At 41.8% G+C, this 12,195-nt stretch overlaps 1 protein-coding gene across 1 annotated transcript in view; it reads left to right on the top strand.

The window, feature by feature from the left end:
- Positions 1-12,195, top strand: part of RasGAP1 (Ras GTPase activating protein 1) — a 373,291-nt gene that overhangs the window by 63,351 nt on the left and 297,745 nt on the right. The window contains exon 3 of the mRNA XM_068380108.1: positions 8,159-8,366. Coding sequence (XP_068236209.1) covers positions 8,159-8,366 — 208 coding nt within the window. The remainder of the gene's footprint in view (positions 1-8,158; positions 8,367-12,195) is intronic.

The following is a 12,195-nucleotide window of genomic DNA, read 5'->3' as shown; positions in this document are numbered from 1 at the left end:
AATACGATGCAGTCCCAACAATTCTTGATATCGTTGTTTATTTTCTTTCAATGTTGGGATTCTAGTATTATTCGTATATTCACATATGTGTTCCGATTGTAAAGTGTAGCAATCCACTATTTTTGGAAACCCTTAAGATTTAAGGGTTGTTTACATATATATAGATGTTATTGCGATATCTGTTAATTTTAATAATAACAAATCACTATTTTTGGGAACCTTCAAGAATTAAGGGTTGTTTACATATATATATGTTATTCCTATATCTGTTCATTTGAATCATATAACATGTAACTTTCCCGGTAGTTATGTATAACTACCGGGTGAGTATGTATAACATTTATTTACAATGAAAATATCAGGGTAATATTTTTAAAAAAATATTTTGTTACATTTTTATATAGCAAGAACTAGAAACTATTTTGCATTCTCATTCAAGCCCTTGGCAGTAGAGAAAGATCTATCACAACGGGCAGGACTAATTATGGTCTTTTGTGTAAGAGATAAAAGTGCAAGTTTCAGTGCTAAATTAGTGCAGTGAATTTATTCAGCACAGTGGACGTTTTTTCCTAGCATTAGACCTCTTCCAAGCTCCCCAACCCCTGGGAGAAGGAATGTCGATCGGCCAAAGGAAACGAGAGGCGTTAGCTCACGAGCAGACGTCCTCTCGAGCGTTCCTGTTGACGTTCCCAAGAATGCTCGCCCTTGCCATGGGAAAGCAAAGAGCGTTGGACGTTAAGCTACTAACATTGCTGTTAGAGTCTTGCATTGCATCACATTTGCTAAAAATAGCAATACTATAATGCTTACGAACCAACATAGACACGGTTTTTGTTCCAGAGCGCCAGTCGGCCATGAGAACCCTCTGATGAACTGAACACGCCGAGTGACGTAATGAAGATCATTTTACGCTCGGCGCTAAGTCTTTCAGGACGCTCGGCGCTAAGTCTTTCAGGACGCTCGGCGCCACGTCTTTCAGGACGCTCGGCGCCACGTCTTTCAGGACGATCGGCGCCACGTCTTTCAGGACGCTCGGCGCCTCGTCTTTCAGGACGCTCGGCGCCTCGTCTTTCAGGACGCTCGGCGCCTCGTCTTTCAGGACGCTCGGCGCCTCGTCTTTCAGGACGCTCGGCGCCTCGTCTTTCAGGACGCTCGGCGCCTCGTCTTTCAGGACGCTCGGCGCCTCGTCTTTCAGGACGCTCGGCGCCTCGTCTTTCAGGACGCTCGGCGCCTCGTCTTTCAGGACGCTCGGCGCCTCGTCTTTCAGGACGCTCGGCGCCTCGTCTTTCAGGACGCTCGGCGCCACGTCTTTCAGGACGCTCGGCGCCACGTCTTTCAGGACGCTCGGCGCCACGTCTTTCAGGACGCTCGGCGCCTCGTCTTACAAGATCTTTGTCAGTAGAAGACATTGGTGATCACTTTTCTCCTGTTGAATTTGAGATTCTCAGAAGAAGATCCTTATTCCTTTCGTCATTCAGTTGATTTAGAAACTCATGAAAGTTTTTATGATTAGTTTCCAAATTATTTTATGCCTGTTGCTCCACGTTCACCACCCTCTGAATTTACACGTGGTCATCAATGAAGCTTTAAGGATGGTGGGAGACTGTTTAGAGTCTCAGAAGCACCCAGGAAAGACAGCTTTCTTTTTTCCTCTGAATAACCTGCCCTCTAGGTCTTGTATCTGAGGTACGAGATTATTTTTATTATTATCTCTAGCCAAGCTACAACCCTAGTTGGAAAAGTAAGATGCTTTAGGCCCAAGGGCTCCAATAGAGAAAAAATAGCCCAGTGAGGAAAGGAAATAAGGAGATAAATAAATGATGAGAATAATTTAACAATAAATCATTCTTAAAACAGTAACGTCATGACAACGTCTAAAACAGATATGTCATGTAGGGTGGAGGTCTAGCCACGTTAAGGTCGAGGACCTTTTGGCAGCCCCACAGAGACTGTTACAGCCCCCTGGGTGGATTGCCGAGTCTCTCAAGGAATGCAGGTAAATGAGACATATAAACCTATGAAGCCAGCTTCCTTATCAGGTATTCCAGGATAGCAAGGGTGGAGGTCTAACCACGTTAAGGTCGAGGACCTTGTGGCAGCCCCACAGTGATTTTTACAGCCCCCTGGGTTGATCGCTAAATCTCTTAAGGGATCCAGACAATGGGGCAGGATAACTTTGAGGTCCGTGCTATTCCTTTAGGATGGATGCGAAATCTTTTTCCTAGTGAAACCTCCTTTGTTAGTTACTCTGATAAGACCTCTCTGCAAAACAGACTTTGCAACATCAAATGTCTCTCGTTTGGGAGAGGGAGGCTTTTAACTGGTCTTGGATGTAACTGCTCTCAATGCCTTCGTTCAGAAGTCAAAGTTCTCCATGGAGACATTGAAATCATGAACTATTTAAAGTCTCATGTCAGCCTGGTCACAAGGCGAAGCAGAGTCTGACTGCTTTCGCCTTCAGGCAGTAGAGCCAGACTACATAACTTCTGGCAATCTTGGGAGAAGAGGGGAGCAGACCTTTGGTCAGTACATCTTCTGAAGGAGGATTACAATTTCCTTTCATAGGAAAACCTCCTTTAGTTTTAGCTCCAATAGATCTCTCTCACAGATCTAGAGAGGAGTTTAAGAGGCAGGCTTTGCATTTAAACTTTTGCTAAATGTAGCAGAATACTGCACTCAAGGGACATCAGAGCCTCCCTGTATCTGGACAATTGATTTATCAGAGCTCTTTCTTACGATCTTCATGAAGGATTTTCAGATAACTTTGAACCTTTCAGAATAATTGCGTATTCCTGTCAACTAGACGAGTCTCTTCTGACACCAGGACGCTCGGTGCCACTCCTTCCAGGACGTTCGGCGCCACGTCTTACAGGACGCTCAGCGCCACGTCTTACAGGAAGCTCGGCGCCACGTCTTTCAGGAAGCTCGGCGCCACGTCTTTCAGGACGCTCGGCGCCTCGTATTTCAGGACACTCGGCACCACGTCTTTGAGGACGCTCGGCGCCACGTCTTTCAGGACGCTCGCCGCCTCGTCTTTGAGGATGCTCGGCACCACGTCTTTCAGGACGCTCGGCGCCACGTCTTACAGGAAGCTCAGCGCCATGTCTTACAGGACGCTCGGCGTCCCGTCTTTCAGGACGCTCGACGTCGGAGATCCTGAAGGAGGCATGACATTGAACATGAGAACCTCGGACTTCGTGGTGACACTAGTCGAATCGAATGTCGAGATCAAAGACGCCTTAGTTCCGATCTCTTTGATCACGAAAGTTTTTTATCGAGTGTCTAGCTTTAGTACAACGCGGTGACATAGGCGGTGATCTGGGTTTCCTTGACGCCAGGATTCAGGACCTTAAATACATGTATCCTGATAAACACAACGTCACTACTTCCGTTAGATCTTCTGATACCATCACAAAAAATACTTTATTTAAGGATGGTGATTCAGAGTCAAGTTTTTTCGGGCTTTTACGTCTCCTCTTAGAATGGAGCAAGCCTTCTTGAAACTGCAATCTTTCTAAGATACAAAATTGTTCTGCGAGGAAGTGGATGAGTGTGTTGGGAAACCTCTCCTCTTGGGGAGGGGGTTTTTTCCCTGGGAAGACTGATTCTTTCTGGTGACCATTGTTATGTCACTGTTCATCCTAGTTTTCCTGGACCAGGGTTCGATTCCCGGCCAGTCAGAAGCTAGAAGCTATGATCCTTATGTGAGTTATCTTTATTCTCTCCATTTCATCCTCAATCATTTGGGACAAGGAGAAGGTCTTTGAGTCGATATGCATCTCTTTTAGGATGCTATAAGAAGTTGCCTTCAGTGGTGGTTCGATCCAGTCAAACTTCCGGAAGGTCACCCCTTTTGAACAGAGGATCTTAGACCTTGTGTTGTGTCTCCTCACCTCGGATTTGGTGTGGGAGCAACACTAGAGAGTTGGAAGCTTCAGGACTTTGGACAGAGGATCAGAAGAGCTTCCTCATCACCCAAACGAACTGTTGACAGTCCAGTTGGCTCTCAAAAAGCTTTGAAGGGTCAGTTTGGAACAAAGTGGTGCAGGTCTATGCCGATCACACCACAGAATTGGCTTTCATTGCCAAGCAAGACGGAACCCACTCGAGGTTCTTTTACGGGACTGAGAGGAGTCTTCTCATCTGGGCTAAGGAGAAGAATGTATTCCTTCTAACAAGGTTCTTTAAAAAAGAGAAAAACTTATGGAAGAACAGTCTCAGCTGGAGAATGGACACTCCATCGAGAAATCTGCAAGAATCTCTGGCGACTTTGGTGTCGTTCTTGTATAGTCCTATTCGTGACTTAACAGTCAAAGAGACTAGAAACTTACTGCTCTCCAGTGCCAGATCTCGAAGCAGTCCACATAGACGCTTTCCTATTAGTCTGGTCCAATCTGGATGTGTACTTTTTCCTCGTTCTATTTCCTTACAAGGTGACACAAAAGTTTGTGTCACACGAAGGGACCAGGTGACTTTAGTGGCCTTCTTTTGGCCCTCAAGAGGATGGTTCACAAAGATACTGGAATGGATGGTGGACTCTCCTAGAAGTCTTCCATTAAGAGTAGTTTTACTCAAACAACCTCTCTTGGAAAGTTACCCTTCTAGTCTCCAACCTTTTCTTCTGACTACCTTCAGCCTTTTGAAACCTCACAAGATCTAGAGGTTTTCTAAAGAGGCAGCTAAGTCTTTTACAAGAGCAATAAGAACTTCTACCATCAGGATTTATCAATCCAAGTGGGAGGCTTTAGAGAATGGTGCAGAGTCAACTCTGTTTTTCTCTTCCAGTATCTCTACAACTCAGATTGCTGACTTCCTGTTTTACCTTCGAAGGAAGCTCATTTGTTCATCCTGTTGTCAGACACAGTATCTTAGACCTTTCGATTGATAAAGTCCTACCGGAACTTCTCAACTTGTTTGAAACATCAAACAACCAGGATTCACCAGCTTGGATCCTGGACTCAATCCTGAAGTTCCTTATGATTGACAAGCTTGAGCACTTGCTTTCATCTTCATTTTAAGGACCTCTCGATGAAAACTATTTTTTTTGTTAGTCTTGTGACATCTAAAAGAATCAGTTAATTCATACGTTTAGTAAAACGTTGGCTTTCGAGATAACGAAGCTATCTGCTCATTGCAGTTAGGCTTTCTCGTCAGGAATGACCGCCTTTCTCAACCTTGACCTAAGGCTTTTGAGTTTCTGAATTTTTCGGATATGGTTGGCGAGGAGTTGGAGAGAGTCCTGTGTCCAGTAAGAACCCTGAAGTTCTACCCAGGCAGTATGAAAGAGTTGCGAGGCAAGTCGAAAGCTCTTTGGTGCTCGATTAAGAAGCCCTCGGTATCAGATGTCAAGAATGTCCTTTCATTCTTCATCAGACTCTTATAAGAGAAGCTCATATACATTACAGTGAGACTGACCTTAAGTTTTTAAAGTCAAGACGCATGAGGTTAGTACTATAACAACTTGAATGACCTTCAAGCAGAATAGATTGTGGTGGAGTATTATGAACACAACCTTTTGGGGGAGTAAATCTGTGTTCACTTCACACTATTTTAATCGTGTCCAGACTCTTTATGAGGACTGCTACACTCTAGGACCATTCGTGATAGCGAGTGCAGTAGTGGGTGAAGGATCCACCACTACATTCCCATAATCCTAATAACCTTCTCTTCTCTTGGAACTTTTATTTGTTTTTATGATTGTTTGTGGAGACTGTGTCAGTCTTCCAAAATCATTGATTTTAGTCAGGTGGTCAATTTTGTTCCTTAAAGAGTGCCCGGAACTGGTTATCATAATGAGATATATACACCAGTTTGACAGTCCCTACGAGATCTTCAGCCCCCTGGGAGGATCGCTGGATCTCATAAGGCTAGCAGACATAATGAGACAGAGAATCATTGAAGTCAGCTTCCTTATCAGGTACGAACCCTCAAGTTTGTTTTAATTAACTCTTAAGAAAAATTCCAGATATACTAGCTGTCTCTAACCCTCCACCAAAGGTGTTAATCAGCTATATATATAACTACCGGGTAAGTCTTATGTTTAAAAATGGTATTTTCATTATAAAATAAATTTTTGAACATACTTACCCGGTTGTTATATATAATTAAAGTCCCACCCTCCTCCCCTCTAAGAGACTAGAGGCATGGAATATATGAGGGTTCCTGGAATGGTTCCTAGTTACCTCGCTAGGGCGCAGGAGTGGTACACCTAGCTATCCAATCGGCGATTGGCGCAAGTTTTGAATTTTCTGCCGTGACGTCAGGGACGTAAGCTTTATATATAACTACCGGGTAAGTATGTTCAAAAATTTATTTTATAATGAAAATACCATTTCAACAGTCGTACAACAGTGACGATTTAACAGTAAATGAACCGTACACGATATGAAATGTTAAATACTCTTAGCGAACAAGGGAAAATGACAGTGGAGGTCCTGTAGAGAGTTGGGTTCCCCTGCTGTATGGGACTGGAAAAGCAGCCATCAAAGTAAGTAAAGTAAGTAAAAAGTCTCTTTTTCCCTTACCAAAAGGAAACTAGCCATTGAACAATTACAGTGTAGTAGTTAACCCCTTGAGCAAAGAAAAATTATTTGGTATTGTCAGTATTTTGCCCTATATCCCCCAGTGTATCAGAAAGAGTAAATGTGGGCTGCTGTGAGATCAGAGGAGTTGACGCTACTCTCGCCTTTAAGAAAAATCTCAAGTAAGGGACCCTGGAGTATGGAAGCATGAGACCACATTTACTGCGCATTATTTGTGGTAATGCACTCACTTGTCCTTAGACATGTTTTCCCTCAGACCTGTGATTGCTGCTCAGCGGGTGTAGTGACCCTGGCTCATTTACAATACCAATAGTGTAGTACCATGTTGAAGACAGTGGTCATAACGTAATTCTATGTCGAGAGGTAGAGGATATAACCTGTTCTCCTCTCCTCTTCCCCTTCCTTAGGTCATAGGGGTTGGAATCTATGTAGCTGGACAGTTGTAGATCCAGGTAAGCATCACCTTTTCTATTCCTGTTAGATAGAAATGTTAATTTCACCATCCTCTTGATGTCGGGGAGGATGGATATATGCTGGTAAACCCTTCAATTGTGTATGCCTTAGTTGACAGACTTACTAGTCAAAGAAAAAGATTTTCTTTTACAACAGCCTTGTTTTCCTAGGCCGTGAATCTGACGGTACTTTCATCCTTGTTTTGCGAGGTGCTGAGGATGCTACAATGTGCACCTTATCAGGTCAACGCATAGCTATCCTGGGATTTTAGCCTGCCAGTTTGGTGATTGGGACTTCCTCCCACCTAAGGATGAATATCCTAGTAAAGGACAAAGGTTTGTATTAATTGAGGAGCAAATCACAGATTTTGGTTCAAGTACGACTTCCCCTCCCCAAAGATAGGTTTTCTATCGAAGAGCGATGCTTTGTATTCGTGTAGGAACAATTCACAAATTTTTAAAGTACTGTAATTTCTATTTTTCCTAACTATACATACCTGAGTCCTTTAACTTAGACTTCATGCCATCACATCCCCCCCAAGAGTCCCAGACGCAATCAAAGTACTGTTCAATGTATCGGCAAGGGAGCAGGGCCTCCCCGCCACCAGCCAGTAATTATTGGCAACTGTTAACACCTCGTTACAAGTTTTAACTGTGGAGTTCACTTGAATCACTCTCCTATTACTGTAGAAGTCTTAGGTTTGTTTAGTTGAAAAAAGTAAAAATTACCTTTACAATTTGACATTTTTGTGATCTGATTTGAAAGTAAAGTCCATCTTTCTTAAAACACTTTTTTTTTTCCATTTGAAATCTAAAAAAAAATTGATTGTGTTAGTAAGTATAAACTTATAGAAATAGAATAATGTTAAATCCTAAACATTTATAAGTACAGTATAACTAACTTGAAAGGTATATGATTGTTTACTGCATGTTCACACATTTGGGTCACTGGTTCAGATTAGGGCTGTTTATGGTCCCACTAAAAATAGCTTGGAAAACACTTCTAAGCAGTGTGAGTGCTCCGTATCTTTATATAAATTTTGGAGAAAAGCATTTCTGTAAAAAAGTTTTCAATATGAATTATTTTAACTATGTACTTATAGCATTGATGAAACTTTGTTCTACTGCCAGTTCACTGTTCTAAACTGTTTTCATTTCTTCTAGCCAATGTGCATTCTTTGGTGAAGAATTCCAGTTTGACATACCAAGACAGTTTCGCTTTCTTTCTTTTTATTTATTTGATCGTGATCGACCAATGAAAACGGATAAGATAATGGGGAAAGTTTCACTGAAGAAAGATGACCTTCATAAGAATCAGGGTAAAGACCAGTGGCTTCCTATCACACCTGTTGATGCTGACTCCGAAGTTCAGGTAAGGTATTTTGAAGGAACCAGTGGAAATCGTGACTTTTTTTTATGTTAATTTGTTTATTCGATAATGAGACCATAATGAATATCTGATTTTGGAAAATATTTAATTGTATTTCCCTCAAGACTGAAGTTCGTTTAAGTACAGTAGTTTATCAGATGCCATTTCCATCCATTCTACATGTGTTGGTTTTTCAGCAAGTCTGTATCATTGAATACACATAAAAAGATTACAGTGATCCCTCGCTACTTCGCGGTTCGACTATCGCGGATTCACCACTTCGCGGATTTTTTTCATAACGCATGTATATACAGTACATATATCGCGGATTTTTTGGAAATTTCGAAAATACCGCGATGTGACCGATGGTGCGAGATTGGAGAAAGTAAGGAAAATTGAATCATGATTGATTTTCAATATAAATGAAACTTTGAGGAGCAAACAAAGATATCATTTGTTAGAGAGATAGAGAGAGGTAAGGAATGGGAGGTAGTGAAAAGTAGCCCACACACACACACACACACACAGAGAGAGAGAGAGAGAGAGAGAGAGAGAGAGAGAGAAGAGAGAAGAGAGAAGAGAGGAGAGAGAAGAGAGGAGAGAGAAGAGAGGAGAGAGAAGAGAGGAGAGAGAGGAGAGAAGAGAGAGAGAGAGGAGAGAGAGAGAGAGAGAGAGAGAGAGAGAGAGAGAGAGAGAGAGAGAGAGAGAGAGAGAGAGAGTGTGTGTGTGTGTGTGTGTGTTAATTTAAATGTAATAAACAAAAACATTTGATCGTTTATAACACATTGGTGCTTATGTAATATCAACTGTATACTGTAGACGGTTTGAATAAGTTAAGAAATGGTATAAACTATACTTTGTTAGTGTATTTGTATGCTCTCAAGAGCAGCAGCTAGACGTCAGCTGATCTGATCACAGCCAAAAGTAAAACAAAAAGAAGTCAACAATACTCGATTTTTAAAACACACCCGAAATTTAAAAACAAAAGTAGACGCTTTCTTAATGTGCAATTAACTATTTAAAGAATAGCAATTTTCTAGAATAAAATGATGTTTCCCAAAAAATAGTGGTTTGCTGATGAAATCGGATGCCGTATTTTTAGCAACGATTGAAATGGATGTAAACTCGGAATAATTTTTTCGTTTCGTATTTAATTGACACTAAGAAAACTAATTTTAGTTTCTTCATCTATATGTAAGTATTGTATAACACGAAGAGAAAAATATTTGTAATAATGTAACCTATTTTATATGAAATGGGGCTATTTTTTTTGTTTAAAATTTACATTTACGTACGTAAAACAACTCTGTCTCTCTCTCTCTCTCTCTCTCTCTCTCTCGTAAATTGTTTTCCTGCTTTGCTACGTATGTATGATTTTATATAGATACGGTAAATAATATTTGTAATAACATATTTTCTAAAAGCTTTTACTGTAATATCATTATTTATCACTTTCATCCTGTGCGTTAAATGCCTTCGTTTGTTTATTACGATCGAAGATGGGTCGTACTTTATGACGCCGCCTCATAAAGAAAAACATTTCATTTGGAAGTCCTAAGAAAAATTAAGTAAAACATTGGTAATAACAAAATCAACATACTGTATAATCAATATAATCGATGCAAAAACTAACCTATACACAGATGTGTACACTAAATGCGTTTGTTTCTTCATTATGATCAGAGATAAACGTAAATAAAACATTGGTTGCCATTGTTTATCGTGCTTTTTGGCGTGTTTAGGAAACGCATGATATAAAATCGCCTTTAATATTTGTGCCTGTTTTAGTTTAGGCTACTGTAGTACATGCATTAAGTGTTCTGTACATTAAAGGGTAGTTTGTTAACAGTACTACGTACAAGGGAAGGTTTTAAAAGTCTGAATATACATGTTAAATAAATACGTAAATATGGTGTCACTACTTCGCGGATTTTCACCTATTGCGGTCGGGTCTGGAACCTATCTACCGCGATAAACGAGGGATCACTGTATGTAAGAAGTTTGAAAGGAAAGATTACAAAAGCCTTAAAATAAGTTTCCTAGATGGAATGCAAATTATTGTTCTAAGTATTGGACTTTGAGTTGAAAAGTTCTCAAGTCAAACATTAATTTTTGTATCCAGTTCATAACTCTTAGGAAGATACTCTTATTTACACATGTCCTTATCAAAGCGGTGTTTAAACTATGCCAGCAATATGAATACAGTATAGGGCAGATTTTGACATTTTAATAATTTAATATTTGATTCTATAAATACTTAACTTCAATGTTATTGCAGTTGTAAATTTCATCAAATATGTAGCAGGTTATGTAGAGTTAGTATAGAATTATAAGTAGTACCGTACTGTATCTTTCTCATCTTTTGTTTAGATCAAGTCTGTCAGTCTCAAATTATTTGGACTTCCATGAAGGATTAGGTTAGGGTTCTGATGTGACTGAAATTCCTATGGTTTAGTAGATTCTGCTAGAGTAGAGAAATGGGTTGTTGTCTATGAAATGGGACTTAAGAATTTAAGTCTTGAAAGTTTTACAAAAATTTATTTGTTCCCATACAAACAAACCATCCGTTATTTGCTAGGATTATATTTCAACGAAGCTTGAAGGTAGGCATCAGGCGTAAAATGCGGAGTGGCAACCTTGCCTAATCGCTTGAGCGGGTAGACTGGGGGTGGCTGGGGGTTATCTAGCCGCCTCTATATATACTCTCACAGCAGTGAGGTACGTCACTTTTTCTTTTGGCTCGGTAGAGATCGGACGTATCCTCTCTCTCCCTAGGCTGTCATTGGACTTTTTAATATTGTTTTTCTTTTCAGGTGTGTGTGTTTTCTCTTCGATCCCCTTCATGCAAACTTGTCCAGGGCGCGAAGGTGCTGCGTGCGGTACCTTCATGTCATCATTGGAGACAGACCTGCACTCTCTGAGTCCTTCGTGCAGAGAGCATCACTGCGAGCAGGGTTCGCCTTGTGCAGAGTGTAGAGAGTGGCCTGCCTCCCAATGGGAGAAATTTAGACGGCGTAAGAAGAAAGCCAAGCGCGAGCTCTCTCCCTCAGGGATGAGGAAAGCGCGGTCTTCTTCATCCCGCACCCCCAAATCTGTTTCAAAAGCTCCTTCTCGATCGCGCTCTTCCAAGGGACAATCCAGTAGGAGCGCAGACCGACTAACTCCTTAGCAATCCATGGGTAAGGGGGGGTTGTTGCTTCCCCTAGGGAAGCAGCTTCACCTCCAGCCATTCTCCCTTTCAGATCTTTTGCAGGTGTGGCCGATCTTAAGGATTTCGGGACCCTCTACGAAGGAGGAACTTCTGTGTCTCCTACAGCACGGTGTTAGGAAAGACCCTTCTCCAGAACCGTCAACATCTCATGCACTGGAATTGTGCGAAGTCCACCTTTCGACTTCTCCTGGACCTTCCACGCGCAGACGGGGTGATCGCTCGCGTTTGCCTCTCCAATGGCTGCCTGCTGACGATGAACCCTCTCGCCATGCTGGGACCTCATTGTCCTGTAACCCCCAACCCTTTGTTTCTTCTTACAGAAACCCGCAGGTTCCAGGTGTTGATCTTACGGGGACCAGCGCTCCTATCACCAGCAGCGCCGAATACAAGCATTTCTATCTCCTCGCCTTTTCTGGACACTTCCCCTGATCGCCGTCCGCGCTGATTGGAAGGTCTGATGGATTGTAGGTCATCACGATCCGAACGCTCTTCTTCTAGAATGCATTTACGCGCTAGAGCTTCGCGCTCATGAGACCTCTGGTCTTAACGCTCTCCTCGGAGGCATTCCTCTTCACGAGAAGTCTCAGTCTAGATCTCTCCGATCTATCTCACGAGAACGGT

The sequence above is a fragment of the Palaemon carinicauda genome, chromosome 9, assembly GCF_036898095.1.
Source record: "Palaemon carinicauda isolate YSFRI2023 chromosome 9, ASM3689809v2, whole genome shotgun sequence".
Taxonomy (NCBI): domain Eukaryota; kingdom Metazoa; phylum Arthropoda; class Malacostraca; order Decapoda; family Palaemonidae; genus Palaemon; species Palaemon carinicauda.
Note: the sequence above shows the minus strand (reverse complement) of the source record. Positions and strands in the feature narration are given on the sequence as shown.